At 42.8% G+C, this 17,893-nt stretch overlaps 1 protein-coding gene across 11 annotated transcripts in view; it reads left to right on the top strand.

Annotated features, from left to right (window-relative positions):
- Positions 1-169: 169 nt before the first annotated feature.
- Positions 170-17,893, top strand: part of BEND7 (BEN domain containing 7) — a 153,446-nt gene continuing 135,722 nt past the window's right edge. For 10 of the 11 annotated variants that reach the window (XM_014584957.2, XM_027769045.1, XM_014584953.1 and 7 more), the window contains exon 1: positions 2,341-2,424. Coding sequence is in view for 1 of the 11 variants with exons in the window: in XM_006170373.3 (XP_006170435.1) it covers positions 547-562; positions 2,341-2,424 (100 nt within the window). In the remaining 10 variants the exon portion in view is untranslated. Of the gene's footprint in view, positions 563-2,340; positions 2,425-17,893 lie in introns of those variants that run through there. The other variant, XM_006170373.3, reaches the window with a different exon arrangement.

Here is a 17,893-nt window from a genome sequence, read left to right as displayed (position 1 = left end):
AAGTTGCGCTGGGGGGAGACCGGCTGTTATTTAACGTAAACAAGTCGGAGGGCACATCAGGAAATTAGCAAACAATGCCGCCGGGGGCCCGAGCCCTCCCGCGGGGGCCCGGCCGCTGGGCGGAGGTGGCCGAGCACCGCCGGGCCGTCAGGCCGAGCGGGGACCCCCGGACTGGCGATGGGTTGTTTTGGTTTTGTTGTGTTTGCCCCCAAAGAGAAAGAAATTTTTTTAAAAAAAGATGATGGTTGTCGTTCTTTTTAAGGAGATAGAAGCTCTTGAGGTGTCCAAGCCCAGAGCGGAATTGTTGACATCCAACGTCTTTTCTAGCTAGCCGATTGGGGTTGGAAAGGTGTGAGATCAGCTCACATGCCAGTCACATAAGTATCATTTACACACACGCACACCCAGCTGGTTCTTAACGATTTAACAGGTGTACGCCACACTCCTGGAGCTTTTAATTTGTCAGGGAAGGGGAAAGTTGACTACAGTCGTGTCTGTGCTCAGTTACTTGTTCAAGTCTATCTTCCTGATGTGACTTTTTAAAAAATGATGAGAACTCAAGGTAAGAGCAGTTGTGAAAACACGTCTGTCACACTGTATCCTGTTCCCTTACATGAGAGGCAGGTGACATTTCATTGTAATGCCAAAAGTCCTAATATTGAGTTTAGACCCACCCTGTTGAAATACCTTTTTTGAATCAATCTGCTGTCAAATCCAGCACCTGTCCATTTCTCCTCTGTTGTTTTAGCTGGATGGGCATCAGAATAGGGAGCGACAGGATTGTTTCAACAACCTACAGAAGGCACATGTAAACTGGTGAGAATTAGAGGGCCCCTGCAAGTTACAGGCTGCCCAAACTTAGCTGTGACGTGGCTAGTCCGAAAATGGTTTAATTATAAACATTTTGAAGATCCACGCCTATCTGTTTTCCCTGGTTTAGTGTGGATATTATTTGATGAAAGAGGCCTGAAATAGTTTTATATGTTCACAGTATTCAGCTCTTCCCTCTGAGTTTTTTTTTCCACAGTAGTGTTGGTTACTCAGTTATTGGTGCGTACTTTCAAAGTTTCTCTCCCTGTGTAATTGCTCTGTTGGTGCTATCTGATTCATTCAGGAATGCAGGCTGGTTTCTTATTTATGACCTCAAGGAACTTACTACTTTATCTTAAAAGTGAGAGTAGTTTTGTTGACACTGTCCTTTGAATCTAAGACCAAAAAATGGGGGGTAGGGGGGAGGCATTGAGAATAGCTGTTAAGAAGGAACCTCTGTTTTCATACCTAGGTGATTCTGCTTTTTGGAAACAGAAACTGTTAAAGTTTGGCTGCTTCTGTAGAGAAGCTTGTAAAATAGTTTATTTTAAACTTTGACTGACATAGGAAGTTTTCCTTTAAAAAAAATATTATGGGTCCAATTCTTCTTTCTGCTTTGCAGGTGCATTTTTAGAAAATAAACAATTGCATATTAACCAAAGTGCAGTTAGCTGAATGTAAAAGATTGACTTGTGTGAAAAGTGAAAAATCTTGCTTTCTTATTCAAATTGTATTATATTTGAAGTAACAAATGAGTATTTTTCATGTGTGTTTGCCTTCAAGGCTTTTAAAGGCTGAGTTTTTTTTCTGGGTAAACTGAGAAAACTCAGAATGCCTGATAACTCTAAAGTATACTGTTGATATGCTCCTGAAAATGGGTAGGGGAGATGAATTTGGAAACCTCCCCTGGCTTATGACTGGGCAAGATTTTTCTTTTCTTTGTAAACATACTTGCCATCTCAAAGGAAAGACGTTTAAGAATTGGCATTTGTGGGCAGAATTTATCATGAAAATCATGTGATTAAACAAAGCTGCCTTTTTTTTTTTTTTGAGGTTTTCGCTGTAGGGCGTGTGCACTTGCCAGACAGAGAGAGACAGAGAGACAGAAAGCAAGAAATCACCCCCCATGGGGGATGGCCACGCCGCAATCCCTTCTCCTCCATTCTCCTCTCGGGATCTTGGGCACGCACGCACACGCACCTGGCATGAGTTTTAAGACACCGGGTCTGGGACGTGAACCGCGGGCGACTACATGGGAGTCCAGCAACATAGCCATTACACTAACTGCTGGTCCCCAAAGCTGTTTTCTTAAGTCAAAGTAATACTTCAAGTTTGTGTACTTCAGAATAAGAAAAGTTTTAGGGATTATGATTGGCTGCTAATTTGGTCATTAACTGAGTTCTGAGAATGCACATTTTTTATAAATTAAAGTATAAGAACACATACTACAAAGAATGAGAGTCTAATCTTATTGCTTATTCCTATCTTGAGCTTGTTGGAATTCTAATCTGTGGTGTTTTTTCGTGCCAGATTATCACCACGAGGTATATAAGATTGCAGAATTCAGCAGCGATGTTAATGGGGAGGCCAAAGAGACACAACCCATTTTTTTAGGTAGGTTCCTGTGTCAATTAGTTTCTCAGCAAAACAGCGTGGCCATTTGCAATTAAGGGGGGGGGGAAGAGATTGTGCAAGAACGGGAAATGTCTACCATTGCTTAATGTATGACATTCTTTTCGAGACCTTTTATTTTACAGATTGCCAATATATCCCTTATTAACATTGCTAAAAGTTGTAATTTCAGACATAAATGTTTATTAGTGTCTACACACAGTGCTAATTATCACTCACTCACAGAGCCAGATGCTGAGTGTGCAGTTTTGTCGCTCTGTGCTCACCCCATTTACATTGCATATTCGCTGGCATGCTTCACTGGCAATAGTTTGTGTAATTGGGGTATTACATCTTTGACATCTGGATAACAGAAATTCAATTTCCAGGAAGCTGCTATTTGTTTGGTTTTGCTTCTGCCTTGGGTGGGATAGAGGATTAATGTGCTGTCTTATTATAATGTCCCTTCACCTCTGTGGCCTGGTTGCTAATCCTGCCATGACAAAATTAAATTAAATCTACAGTCAAAAAGCGTAAGGAAAATAAAAGTGTGATCGTCTGCCTAACCACCTCTTGATAGCGCTAGTCTTCATTGAGCACCTTCTCATTTTCCCGGTTTTGTGTTTATTTCACACCAACATTTTTGGTCCAAGAGAAGAGCCCCAGCTTCTTTCCTGCCCTCTCTGTTCTCTGCTCACCTCAGGGACAAGCAGAGCAGGAGCAGCGTTCCCGAGACCTTCTGACAAGTGTCGTACTTGCTCGATGGATGGGCAGAAGCCACAAGTGTTGCTGTCCCCTCCCTGTGTAGTTTTGCTACAAATACTATACACGGAGGACTTGGATATGTGGTTTGTTACTTGTACACCGTGAGCCAAAAATGAAACCATTTAGGATTTCTCCTCTTAAGTGAAGAAACCATAAAGTTGGAGTGGAAAGGAAATGGTGGAATTGGAACTCAACCTTCCCAATCCTAGATCACTCTGCATCCCCAGGTAGTGAGGTAAGGGCTGGGTGCTGCGCAGCAGGGCCACAGAAGAGGAGAGAAAAATCAGGGCAAGAGTGATTAAAAGCAAGGGTCAGAATTGCCTTATCATTGGGGACTTCAGGTGGCAGGATGGCTGCTCAGCCTAGTGTGGCTAGTCCTTCAGATTCAGACATGGTGAGAGCCGGAGGGGGGCACTGTCCTCTCACCGTGGTCTCTGCCGTGCTTTGAGAGAGAGACAGAGGGTGGGTTGCAAAGGCCTGGAAAGAAGTCATATACACACTTGCAGAGGCAAAACAGAAGGTAGACACAGCATTTCTTCTATGTGAAAAACCATAGAAGGCCCGTGGCTCTTTCTACTGAGGAGAGATTATTCCTGAGGTGCGTTGCTCCCCACACCTGTTTGTTTATTAAGAGAACTGAAAGCCAAAGGCTAATGATCAAGTGAAATGCTATGCTGTGACCCAAAACGCAAAGATTCTGGGATGGCACTCCTTTCAGTTCCCTAAACTTCGTTGGAATTCTGTATTTTCAGTTCCCTGAACTTGGTCAGTTAGAATTCTGTGTTTAAGTACTACTTGAATTCACCATTTGAAATAAGGAATTTGCCCTTTGGTATAGAATTTACATTTATCGTACAAATGGAACATTGTGTCCTTGATTCAGTTTTTCTCCAGGGAAGTAGGCTCACCTCCCCTTTTCTGCTGGGACAGTGGTAAGGACCCATGGAAGAAGTGAATTTTGAGAATGTAAGAGGAGAGTCTGATGAATAGGAGGCTGCTAGTGCTTAGGATTCAGTAAAATGTAAACTCTTGAAGGTGGCAGACATTGCTGCTCTCCTTTCTCTTCGTCCAAGTCCAGGAAGATATGAGAATACCAATAAAAGGCCAGGCTCGGGATATGCTTTCAAAGTGGTGGGTCAAGAAGGCCTTCAACATTAAGAGACAAAAGATTGAACAGCCCGAGAGCCTGCCGTGGGTTATTTCTCAATCTTTTGTGTGTTCTGTGGAAAGTCTGATATGGTTCCCAGAGAACATTTTTCTTTTGTGATCTCTAGGTCAGTTAAAAAAAAAAAATAGTGGAAATGATTACACAAACATGATTTCTAGAACAATTTGGAATAGCTACTGTTAGTATGGGAAATTAAGAGTTTTGTTGTTATAGTTTATAGTTAACTCTTCTCCAAACAGAGATTTAAATCATGTTTATTTTGTAAATTGCTAAAGTCTATGCAAAATATTATTTATTATGGTGTAGAATTCTGTGTAAAGTTTATACATCCACGGAAATACTGGAAGAGCTGTCTCCGCCAACAGTGAAGTATTAACACACGGCCCTGAGGATGTTGTAGAGATTTTCTATGTTCAAGCATAGGTGTTATCATTGATACTTTCTGCTTCTATAAGATAAAAATTCATGTCCCAGGGAGAAAGAGAGTGCTCCAGAATATGGCAGGAGTTCTCACGACAAATGTCTTCCTCTGGAATATTTTTAGGTTGTTAACTAGTGTAATGTTTCAACATGGTAGAGTAGCTCAATAGCATTTGTGGCTTGGCGAAGTGCTTTAGAAGTTAGTTACACATTTTTAATCTGATAATGGGGTCAGAAGAGGTTACTTTATGTTGGACATTGACTTTCTCAAGCTGGCTGTGATAGGACTACAATACAGATTTGAGCATTGTTTGAAGGAAAATAGTTTTAATTTAATTCAGCAAGTATTTTTGTGAGAAAACACAATGGACTTAGCACTTTTTAGTCTAGGATAGCCAAAAAACAAAAAAAGGACAGGACAAGGAGATTCTGCGCTTAGGGTTAAAAACCATTTGGGGGTAGGCGGGGGTAAGACCAATTCAGGCAACAGGGAACAGTAGTCAGCAATCCTGATGACTGCTGCGAGCATTTACTGTGTGTGTGCAAGGCATTGAGTTGAGTACTTTACATGAATTATCTCATTTACTCCTCACAGTGGATCTATAAGAGTCATTATCATTTCCATCTTGTAGGCGAGGCTTAGAGATATTAAGGTAAACTGCCAAAGGTCTCCAAAGTGCCATAGGAGGGAATCCAGTGCAGCCCTGCCTGGGCTTTAAACACATTACTGTATTGCCCTCTGTGTGAACAGTGACTAAATGACGAATGTGAATGGCTAGGGCAAGGAGCAAGATCAAGGTTGGGAGGGTAGGGTGAGCTCTGTAAAGCCTAGACCTTGAACTATGGCAAAGACTTGTCTAGGTAGAGAGGAGGTGGGCAGGATTGCAGGTGAGAAGGGTGAGTGAGCCAAGGCAGACCAGTGACCATCATTATCATTAAATTTAGAATATTGCCCTTGACAGTCTAGAAAGTGCACTCATATGTTATCTCATGGGGTCTTTACAGTTTACCTGTGAGGTAGTGAGGGAAGATAATATTCCCAAAATAGGACAGAAGCTCAGTTAAGTGACCTGCCCGTAAGTAGTAGAACCTGGAGTGAACACAGTTCTCCTATCCATAGATCTTTCCCCTCTACCAAATTGAGCCAGGGAAATTCAAGGATCATTGAGGAGACCTTAGCTTGTGGCAGGGCAGTGGGCACTTTTAGAAAGTATTTTAAAACAAGGTTTTTTTTACTATCCCTTACAATAATACAGACATGAAATGAAATCACTTTTACACTTTGGATTTTGGTTTAGCTTTACTACTATAGTATATAAATTTGAAACCTGTTTGTTTTTCAGGTGTTCAGTCTCATTCATTTATTCATTCAATAAATATTTATTGAGCTCCAATGACATACAGCAAAGCCCTGTTCTAGTTATTCTTTTTCATATTCAGTTCAGTAATACAGCTTTCAGTAGCTGAAGCCTGTGGTGTGCAGGAGTCATACCAGTTGATCAGCATTGAGATCTCTGAATTTTAAATTCTCTTTTCTGTGGCTTTCTGGATGACAAGGTCCCCACTAGGGCCCCATGAATCATTCCAAAGGGAATATACTTGGAAAATTTCTATAAACTCTTAAAAATAAGGGAGTTAGCCCACTAACCTTAATGTAATCCTCCTTCCTATTGGCCTATGTGTAATATGGGGTGCTCTTCACCTAGAGACAAGTGGCCTGGGTCCAACCCTTGTTCTTGTTTCATTTCACTGGGCTAGGTAGTTGGGCCGCTGCTCTCAAAAGGAAGGAGACCAATGTTCCGCCTTACCTCAGGCAATGTGAAAAGCAAGCCAGCTGTGGTGGCAGTGCAGTACTTAGCCACACTGAGGCCATAGAGAAGGCCCTGGGTTTGCATTCCGAGATCTCTGCATGCTAGGTGCACGTATGCATGCTCATGATCCTGGCTGGCTGAGGCTGGTGTGGGTTGTGGCATGAAGACCTTATTGGGGGTGCTGCCCTCTCTCTGAAAAAACAACAAAATGAGAGAGAATCAGCTTCAGTTAAGGTGAAGGGCCAAGGTTGCCAAGAGAGGAACCTCAGAAATTAAATAATTTGGAAGGAAGAGTATTTCACCTCCATACCTCCTAAAAGCTCTACTGTCAGCACCTCAGCTCCACCATGTCCTTGTGTCCCTGTCCCTTTTCATGCTAGTTCTCTTTTTTTGGTGATGGGCTGAAGGGGACAGATAGCTAAAGGTGTCTCTTGGAGTTACAAAGGTGTCTAGCAGTAGGGATTATTCATCAAGAGTCACTGTAGGGGCCAGCAGATGGTGTGGTGGTTAAGATGGTGGACTCCCACATGGTTGACCACAATTCGAGTTCTGGGCCTGGCAACTTGCTTTCTCAGTTCCCTTTTTCTCTTTCTGTCTTTCTCTGGTCAAATTAAAAAAATAATAACAAATAAAATGAAATAATTCTTTTTTGTAAAAAAAAAGAAAAAGAGCTCACTGTGTGCCAAGCACCATGCTAAGTACTTTGCACATGTGATCCCTTTAATTGTCCCAAGAAAGGGAGTGTTATCCCCGCCTTATGGATGACATATTCAAGGAGTTCACACAGTTACTCGGTGGCAGAGCTAGAATGCAAACTAGGGTGTGTCTGACTCCAAAACTTTGCCCTTAACCCCACGTCATGCTTTGTTCAAGTGCACTGTCATGTAGAACACAATATGGCCAGCAGATCAAAGGGGGACAGAGCAACTTGAGGAAAGGTCAGGGATACCCAGAACACCTCATTCATATCTCAACATTCCTCTGTGGGCCCTGCGGACTGTTTCGGGTGCCCTCGGTGACTTAAAACCCTCTGGTTTATGGGCCGGCTTCACGGCCCTGCAGTAATGTGCTGCTCAGGAGAAGCCGGATGCCACGTAGCAACTAAAGTTGGATCCCAGCAGGTCAGCGTGCACAAGTGCCCAGGATCCAGGGCCTGGAAGACTGGAGGAAGGGATCGCAGCATGATTAGACCCTGTGGAGAGCACTCATATCCCTCTCTCTGTCTCTCATACATGTGCATGCACTCAATCACGAATAAACAAAAACTAAGACAACTTAAAAATGAAAACCCCTCATCAAGATAGTGCCAAATTTCATACAGCACCAAAAGTATGTCTGATTATACCATGGGTCCAAATAATGGCTTCAAAAACAAGTTTAAGTAAAGTCAAAGTTTAGAAAACCCTCACGAAAACTTAAGCCCTGATGGCTATGGCTACATATGTGTGTACGTGTAAGTGTGTTTCAGTAGTTGTGAATACAGACCGAGTTGTTCTTAGATAGTACTTGTTGCCTAAAGCTTGGGAGGCATTTGTAGTTAGGCCTAAGTACTTTCATTTATCATTTAATTACTATAATAGGTACACCATGAAGTAGGTATTGCCTCTACCTCATGTTTTACAAATGGGGAGCTGAGCTCAGAGATCAGTGTCATTTGCCCAAACCACACAGTAGTTAGTAGTGTCACACTTAGAATCCGGCTCTGAACTCAGTTTGCTCTGTCCAAGCTGCCAGGATCCTGACCTTACCTCTCTCATTTCTGTGCACATGGGCTACTCTTACTATTACTCCTCATCTCTCCCCTGTTCACAGGGATTAAATGTCTTGGTGTGGATTCTAGAATGAAGTTTAAATCCCTTAACTGAACAGTGTTCAGTATCCACAGACTGGTCCCACTGTGCCAACCCGCCTCTGCCTTTCACGTAACTTCCTTCCCTTCTACCAGCCAGCTCCCCAGGAGAGTAGGACTTCCTGATGTGAACGGAGATACGTTAGGTAGAAGGAAAGGGGTAGGTAGAAGCGTGGACCTGGGAAAGCCCAGGACCTGTTGGGGGAAGGAAGGAGCTGAGGTTATATATACAGTCGCCTGTGTGCTGGCTCTTTCTGTGCTTTGTCTGATTTGACCCTCATCCAATTCTGAGAAGGTATTGCTATTTCCATTTTTAGAGGAGAGAATTTGGGCTTTTACAGTGGTGATTTGCCTAAGGTCGTAGACGACAGAAACCTGTGGCCACATTCTTTCTGCTTTACCCTGCTGCCTGGTAGAAAGTGGAAGCAAGGACCCCTTCTCTATTTCTGTCTGGTATCTCTAGCTTACCTTCCCAGCCTCATCTCCCTCTTTGCCCTCAGTAAAACATGTGCACATGTCAGACCGAGCCCACTTCATTCCCTCCTAAAGCACTTCCCTCTCATTCTCATCACTGCCCTTTTGCGATGGCTTTTTCTCTCAAAGTCTTGTACCATGTCTTACCCCATTGCCAAACTCTTGGTAAAATCCTGTCTCTTCCATTGGGTTTTAAAGGTCAATTTACATATAACCTAGGCTTGTGAACCTGTTCACTTCATAACATAGTAGAGAGAAGTCAGATTTAGAGTCAGAAACCCTGGTTTGAATCTCAGGTTAACAATAACATCTCGGGCAAAACTCCTTTTTTTATTATTATTTTTAAAAATTTGCTCTAGGGTACATGTGCTTACTGGAGGGGAGTGGGGAGTGAGAAAGCGCCCCCGGGGGATAGCCATGCTGCAATACCTTTTCCACCATTCTGCTCTCTGGATTTTGGGCATGCACACACCTGTGCTCAGCATGTTTTTCAAGCTACCAGGATCCCATGTAGCCAGCTCTGTGTTTGAGTCCTAGACCAGTGGCCTGAAAACACCCAGGTTGTGCCCAAAATCCCAAGAGGAGAATGGAGGAGAAGGGATTGTGGGTGTAGCCATCTCCCTGGGAGGTGATTTCTCACTTCCTCTCTCTGTCTTGTTAGAGTGAATGCACATGACCTATGACAAAAACTTAAAAAATTTTTCTCAAGATCACCAGAGAGAAAGAGAGCTAAAGCCTCCCCACAATGGAGTGTGATCATGCCAGAATAATCTTTCCTGTATTTCCCTATCCTGTCAGGATTTTGAGCATAGAAACATATGTGCCTAGGATGTTTCTCAAGCTCCTGGGGCCAGAAATCAAACCATGATCAGCCATGTTGAATCCAGCTTCCATGGATAGACCTACGCATTATACTACTGGGCCACATCCCCCACCTTTTAAAATCTACTATAATACAATAATAATGTTGGCACTAACTACCTCATCAGGTTTTCCTTTAACGTTTAGAAACTCCAATATGGTAAGGTATTTTGGAAGCTGGAAAACACTATGTTCTTATTTTTATTATCCCCCTTTCCCTTCCATTCCAAATTAGAAGTTAGCCTTTCTTCTGAACACCTAGTACTAAATAACATTGCTTTTTTTCTGCGTCTTCCTTGTGCTGCCTAACAGTTTTCTGCAGGCTCTGTTGTGCCCCAGGTTGCCTTGTAGATTCAACCCGCTAGCATTCACAGTCACCACATTGAATTGTGGTTGTTTGCATGTCTCTCTCAATCTCTCGTGATGGAAATCGTCAAATCCTAGAGGGCAGATGTGGCCTGGATTCTCTTTTGGATCTTTCAGCGCACCTAGCAACCTCATGGTATTCATAATAGGTACTCAACTGTTGTGTAGGACTCTGCAGGTTTATCTTAAAATATACTACTGTATGGAGATTTCAGAGACATTCAGTGAGCTCAACTACAATAGGCCCCTTCTAACTTGAAGAAGCTGTTGTAATGTACCAAGCTAAAGGGGAAATTTGGGATTTCTGATGTTGATTTGTGAGATACAATTTAAAATCTTTTTCAAATCTAGAAAATATCAAAAAAAGGAAAGCAACTCACATATAAAAGCCAGCAATGTGTTGAAAACCTAAAATCCAAAACTCAGTGTTCTGCTTACTTTGTATTCTGCTGTAGCGTTTGTACAGCTTTATGGGGTTGCTTAAGGTAGAGTTGACCTATCTCTAAACGGATAGTTACATTGAAGGTAAAGGTGACCTGTCTCTAAACGGATAGTTACATTGTATATTTCTCAGATTCTACACCAGCAAGATTTTTTTAGTTTAAGAAAATAAAGCTATGCATTAAGAAAGCCCAACAACAAACATTAGCAACTGTCACATTGCAAAGGGAATAGGGCCCCAGCACATAACACAGCAAGTTGTATGTGCCACAGATGCCCAAGAAGAAGAAAGGGGCAGAGGGCCATCCTGCAGCCTCTCTCCAAGGCCTTGGTAGGGGCAGCATCTATTTCAAGAAAACAACTCTCTTTCTCTTTCTCAAGGGGGCTCTATGTGTTTTAGCAACTGTCCTCTTAAGTGAGGAGTGAACGTGTCATGATATTTTACTCTTCCTACACTGCTCATGACCAAATTCTTAAAAAAAAAAAAAAAAAAAAATTCTTCCTGAAGGGCAGAAGCTAAGCAGATGTATTGCCAGTTTAGCCTCTGGTTCCTGCGGGACTGTGACTTGACTTTTGAAAGAAAATAATGTGGCAACCTATAAGATAAAATAAAGATTTTTGGAACAGTGTGTTTTGCATCTCAGAGTTAAAAATAGACCTAGGACATTTACACAGGAAGTCTGTTATTCCTGTAAGTAACAGATTATTGGCGAGAAGATGACCTGGAAAGGAATGCACATGCTGGCGGGAGAGTGAGACGGGAGAGAGCAGAAGCTGACCCCACGGCGATTGATCCGGATTCCTTAGCAGAGAATGGGCAGCTTGGGTTGCTCCTCTGTCTGAAATTCTTCACTATCTCATACTTTCTGGTTAAGATCCAAGCTCCTTATCATGACAGCTAAGGCCCAGCATGCACTGCCACCCTTCCACTTTTTCCATTTTACTCCTGTGTGCTCTTCTCACCGCCCATGCTCAGCCATTCCTGACTGCTTTTCATTCCTGCAGGGATCGAGAAATCTCAGCGATTTCCATCACGAGAGATTGAGAAAGATGTGCAAGTAAACACCCACAACTCAAGGTGAGGAGGTGCATGGCCTGCCCCCTCACACCTTAGGCCATGCACTTTCTCACCTCAGTGACTGCATGTACGACTCCTGTGCTTGGAATTCTACACCTACGCCTCCTCCCCCTCCATCCTTCCTCTTCGCCTGATCCTCACTCCTCCTGTAAAACTTCCGGAGTTGATGGGCTGGCCCCAGAGCCTAACGGTTGGGGGAGCTGGATCCCATAAGACCAACCAATTTGGTCCCGGCTCCTGTGGCATGAAAAATAGGAAGCGTGTGCACATGTACCCCAAGTCCTGACAGGATGGAGAAATGGAGGAGGACTGCAGCATGGTCATGACCCATTGGAGGTACTTTTCTCCCTTTCCTCCTGTCTGTCTTGATGAGCTTCCTCCAGGTAGTCTTCACTCTATTCCCCTTCATCTCCCTTCCACAGCATGCTGTGCATATCTTTACCCAGAAAAAGGTAGTATTAATGTTCTTCTGTATCCCCTTCACTAGATTGTCACCTCCCTGAAGGTCATCACCCTGTCCCCACTGTCCAGCACTATGCTAGTCATATAACAATCGAGAAATGTACAATGAATGAGTGAAAGAGGAGTCCAGCTTTAAATTTAATATTGAGGTAAAAAAATCAACCAGTTTCAGATTTTATTAATCTACTTTTTACCACCAAGCTTTTCACTAGCTCAACTAGTGAAATATATGCATCCTTCTTAGTAGCTAACTGAACCTCACATATTAGAAATATGGAACACTAACATGGAATGTCTATTTTGCATTACATATGTTTTCTCTTTTATTAGGTTAATAGCAGTCTCCCCTCCAAAGTCTAACTCTGAGACTGGCCCAAGGGCATAGTAGTTGAGGGAGCCAGATCCTACATGACTGACCATAGTTCGAGTCCCAGGTCAGGTAGCTTGAAAAGCATGCTGGGTGCATGTGTGTACATGCCCCAGATTCTGAAAGGATAGAGAAATGGAGGAGAAGGGATTGTAGCAAGATCATGTCCCATTATGGGATGCTTTCTCTCCCCCTCCTCTCTCTGTGTCCCTAGTAAGTACATATGCTCTCTGGAAAACAAACAAATGAGCAAACAAAACCTAACTGTGCAGTAGGATGCACTACTGAACCTGTGTGTGCAGGCATCTCTTCCATTAGGGCCTTGCAGATTCACGGTGCGCAGTGTGAAGGCACTCCCAGAATATCGCAGCACTGTGGCCCTGGCATATGCGCTGCTGGTCTCATTGCTTAGGATGACCTCTACTACCCTTGTCTATGTAATCCTTTATCTTTCAAGTCTCAGCTTGAATTCTTTTGGAGTGATACTTTTTATAAAAAAGAATTATTTAATTTACATTTATTTATTTATTTATTTTAATTTGATGAAAGAGCAAGAGGTTGAGAGAGGGAAAGTGAGAAAGCAATCCACCAGGTCCAGGACTCGAACTGTGTCTGGCCATGTGGGAGGCCAGCACCTCAGAACAATACTTTGAGTTTTAAATGTTTACCATGTTCCTAGTATACAAGACTTGGCACAGAATAGATGTTTTTTCCTTAAGAGAGATTTTTGCTATAGGGCACGTGTGTTTGCTGAAGAGACAGAGAGACACAGAAAGTAAAAAATCATCCCCCGCTAGGGGGCATAGCCATGCCATAGTCCCTTCTCCTCCATTCTCCTCTCGGGATTTTGGGCACACACGCACATGCTACCTGACGTGAGGTTTTTGTTTTTGTTTTTGTTTTTGTTTTTGTTTTGAGAGTTTTTTGCTATAGGGCACGTGCACTCACCAGACAGAGAGATACAGAGAGACAGGAAGTGAGAAATTACCCCCCGGGGGGATGGCCACACCGCAATCCCTTCTCCCCCATTCTCCTCGGGCACGCACGCACATGCGCCCAGTGTGAGTTTAAGCCACCGGGTCCAGGACTCGAACTGCAGTTGACTACATGGGAGTCCAGTGACATAGCCCTTACGCTAACTGCTGGTCCCAACCTGGCGTGAGTTTTAAGCTGCTGGGTCCAGGACTCAGACCATGGTCAAGTACATGGGAATCCAGCAACCTACCATTATGCCATCTGCTGGTCTCCAGAGTAGATTCTTAGTGACTCTTTTTGAATAAAAGAAGAGTACCAGGTTAAAACATATACAGATGTAATGTGTTGCCAGATATCAGCTGATTCAAGTGGGACCGTGTGTTGAGTTGAGACAGTTTTCTGTGCAGGCGCGTGAGGTCGGCTCACCCTCAAAATGTTGGCTACATAGAGACATAAATGTGTATAACGGCTCACCTAGACACTGTGACAACCCAACATACTCCTGCACGTGTGCACTACAGCATAATCCTTAGCAGGCCATGGCTGTGGGATCCGTCATCTTGGGGCCAGTTGAGCTTTGAACAGAAGAAAACTATGCCATTGCCACTAACTGCACACCTTACCTCCTATGCTGTCTCACAGATGCCAATGTGAAGGGGGAACAGAGGCGAGACTATGATGAACTAATTCTCCTGTCTGGCCGTAACTAGCAGGGGGCATCAAGGGGCACATTCCCCTGATGGCCAGGTAGCTGTGCCTGTTTTCTATACAGAGGACAGCTTAAGACATGCATATTTCGTTTTATATGTTAAGATCAGTCAAAGTTTAGGCAGATTTTCCTTCAGTGTTCCAGATAATCAGTATCCTTGTAAATAAGAATTCATAAAACTGTTTTCTTAGTACTGCATTTTTTTCCCAAACATGTACAAATATACTATGTTATTTGAATTCCAAGGGTTTTGCAATGTTTTTTACTTGAAAATCAAATTTTATATCTGAAAGGTTAATGGAGAAAACTAATTATGCTATCTGGTAACCAAATGTGTGAGGAGACATTTGTCTCTGTAATTAACAGCAAGGAACTTTACAGTTTCATAAAAATCGAATGCTGCATCAAGTATTCTGGGAGCATTTGTTTGGACGAGATGTCCAAAACAGAGCTGTTTATGGATGATATAAAGTTGAACTGAAATGTAGTGCAGGTGTCTGTGCATCTCCCAGCATTTCTCATTGTTGAAATGGAAGCCAGAAGATTAATAACTTTACTTTGTCATGATAAAATAAGTAATGTGTTCTTGGAACAGTGGTACGGTACATAAGTTACTCAGTAATTCCAAGAATTTATTCTGTTCCAGGAATAATATCCTTAACAATTTATTTTTTCAGAAAAAGTTGATGCAACATAATAGACTGTGAAGTTGCTTGTATAGTTAATGGAATTATATCTCAAATATGACTTTACACCTTCATATAAAAATGTAAAGAACCCTACAAAAATGCAAGGTTAAGGTACAACTTAAAAGGAAAAAGTCAGGAGATGCAAAAGTTAAGATTCTTCTGTTAACATTAACTCATTCTCATTGCACATATATAATTTTTTTCAATTACTAGCAAGACTTTAATGGGCACCTTAATATGCACAGCATGAAATATGGCTGAGGAGTTGCTGCATGAATGTTAGCTTTCGCATTTCTCAACAAGTTCAGTGTTCCTCTTTTTAACTCCACTCTCAGAAAGCTGGAGTACCACGGAGGTGTGGTCCAGATCTGATCTGGGCTCCCTCCCCTGGTTTCCTTTGGTCATCCTGGGCAAGCGGCCTAGTCTTCTCATTTGTCTATTGGGGGAGACTTTGAAGAACTAGGAAGGAGATGAAGATGAGACGTGTTCCTTGGGGAAAGCTTTCATAAGAGTGCATGACTGGAATGTAAGCATCAAATGGCCTTGGCTTGCTAACCCAGCCCCTCCACACACACACACTCCATAGAGGGAAGGAGATTTTCTTTCAAAGATGACACAGATTTTTGAGTTTACCTCTTGCATCTCAGTCGCAGCATTTTTTCCCTATCTTTCCTCAACCGTAGCATTCTTCTTTTCTTTTTTGGAGAGGTTTTTGCTATAGGGCACATGCACTCACCAGAAAGACAGACAGAGACAGACGGAAAGCGAGAAATCACCCCAGAGTGATTTCTCCTCCATTCTCTTCTCAGGATCTTGGGCACACACACACACACACACACACACAAACACACACACACATGCCCAGCCTGAGTTTAAGCCACTGGGTCCGTGACTCGAACCACAGTGGGCTACATGGGAGTCCAGCGGCATAGCCATTACGCCAACTGCTGGTCCCTCAACCACATCTTTCTATCATCACTACTGCTATAACTTACTTATTTTTGTTTTCATTTTATAGATATTAATTGAATAGCCAATAGTGCCAGACTAGGTTGTGATAAGAAAAGTGAAGGATGGGACCAGCAGTTAGTGTAATGGCTATGTTGCTGGACTCCTATGTAGTCAACTGCGGTTCAAGTCCTGGACCCGGTGGCTTAAACTCACGCCAGGCGCGTGTGTGTGCGTGCCCAAGATCCCGAGAGGAGAATGGAGGAGAAGGGATTGCGGCATGGCCATCCCCTCTAGGGGGTGAATTCTCGCTCTCTGTCTCTGTCTGTCTGGTGAGCACACATGCCCTATAGCAAAAACCTCTCAAAAAAAAAAAAAAAAAGGATTCTACATAGAACAGGGTTTTCATTAGGTCTGAGGGACTTGAGGAATTAGCATTTAAGCTGAGACTTGAAGGGCAAGTAGAAGGGTAGGACTGAGAGTACTGAAGGGGCAGCATACGTGGAGATCAGAGAGAGTGGGAGCACTTCCAAAGAACTGGCACAGAGGGTCTCTGGTTGTCTGTGACAGCCACTGATGACATTCTGATTGAATTGTTATAAAGGGGACCTGGCCACTGGTGTGTTTAAAAAGTGGCCCAGGGGGTTCTCATGTGCAGCCAGCCTGAGAACCACCACTATAGAATGAGAGGGACATGTGGCAAGAGCCAAGGCTGCGAAATAGGCAAGGAGGCAGATGCGGGACTGTCAGAGCCGTGTGGCCGAGCTGGGGCTCTGTCCTAAATTGTTGGCATTCCGCAAAGGTACATGAGGTCATGAGACATGCATTTTTGAAAGAGTAGTTCTAGCTTCGGGGTAGAAGATAGACTGTTGAGAAATGATACTAAAGGCTTGTGGAACTAGTCCCATCAAATAATAATGAGGATGGGAAGGTAGAAGTGGAAGGAGCTAAAGTAATTTATAAGGTATCAGGAGCAGGACCTAGTTAGTGATGCATTGGCCGTGGGAAGGAGGGACAGAGGGATGACTCCCAAGTTTCTGGCTTGGACAGCTGAGTTAGTAACACTTATTAAGGCTTGGGAATGGTCATAATAAAATACATTTTTAGATGAGATTTTTAAGGTTGCTTTTGAGATGTCCAAGTGAGGCTGTCCAGTAAGCAATTGGATGTCTAGGTCTGGAGTCGTTACATGTAGATGGTCACTGGAGTCAGAAGAAAGGATGAACTGGTGTATCAGAGGAGTAGAGGGTAGAGAAGAAGATGCCTAACCTGTGTCCTAAAATCCCTGCACATCGAAATTAGTGTTTTCCATCAGTGTTGTGACCTATCGGTGGGTCACAAAATCAACTTAGTGGGTTGTCATCAACACTTGACTACAACAATAACAGCGATAATAATAATAGTAAAGGCCTGTATGTTGCATACAGCAAATAAGTTCATGAAACTTTTGTTACAGTAGCGTGCATGGTATACAAAAATGCTTGTGTGTGCTAGGTCGTCATGAGAAATGTTTATCTTGCTGTGAACCACAGTCAGAGAAGGTTGAAAGCCACTGATTTAAGCTGCTACTCCCTTAGCCCTAGAGATTTCCTCCTAGTCTCATTCAGGGAAAGCCACCACTCTCAGAGTGCCTTTGGACCCAAAGTTCTCTTGAGTTTCTTGAGGTCCTTGAAAGAAGATGATTTTGGGCATGTGATCCATTTTTTATTAGCATTAATGTTATTTACATTGAAGTTTTATAAAACTGGGCAGCAGCATGTGTATTTACCTTGTAATATTTTATAAATTAAAGTGAGTAAAGAAACATACTACAGACAGTACTTAATCATGTTCTTACCTAACTGGTCCATGTAGGTAGGTGAATTAACATCACAGGAGAAACAGTTGTACTTCTATGTTAGAACGCTGTTGGAAGTTTTCTGTACTGTAGAGCAGAGGATCAACATTGTACATTATATTGATATTAAAAAGATGTGTTTTTTTTCCTAACAACAGTAAATTATAAACATTTTATCTCTTATTGAAGGAAGGTAAAATTTTGGCTATATTACTATAAGGAATTTGGAAGTAGCCCTGAGTCTCCAATGCT

The sequence above is a fragment of the Tupaia chinensis genome, unplaced genomic scaffold, assembly GCF_000334495.1.
Source record: "Tupaia chinensis unplaced genomic scaffold, TupChi_1.0 Scaffold148242_1, whole genome shotgun sequence".
NCBI lineage: Eukaryota > Metazoa > Chordata > Mammalia > Scandentia > Tupaiidae > Tupaia > Tupaia belangeri.
This window is presented reverse-complemented; position numbering and strand designations above follow the sequence as displayed.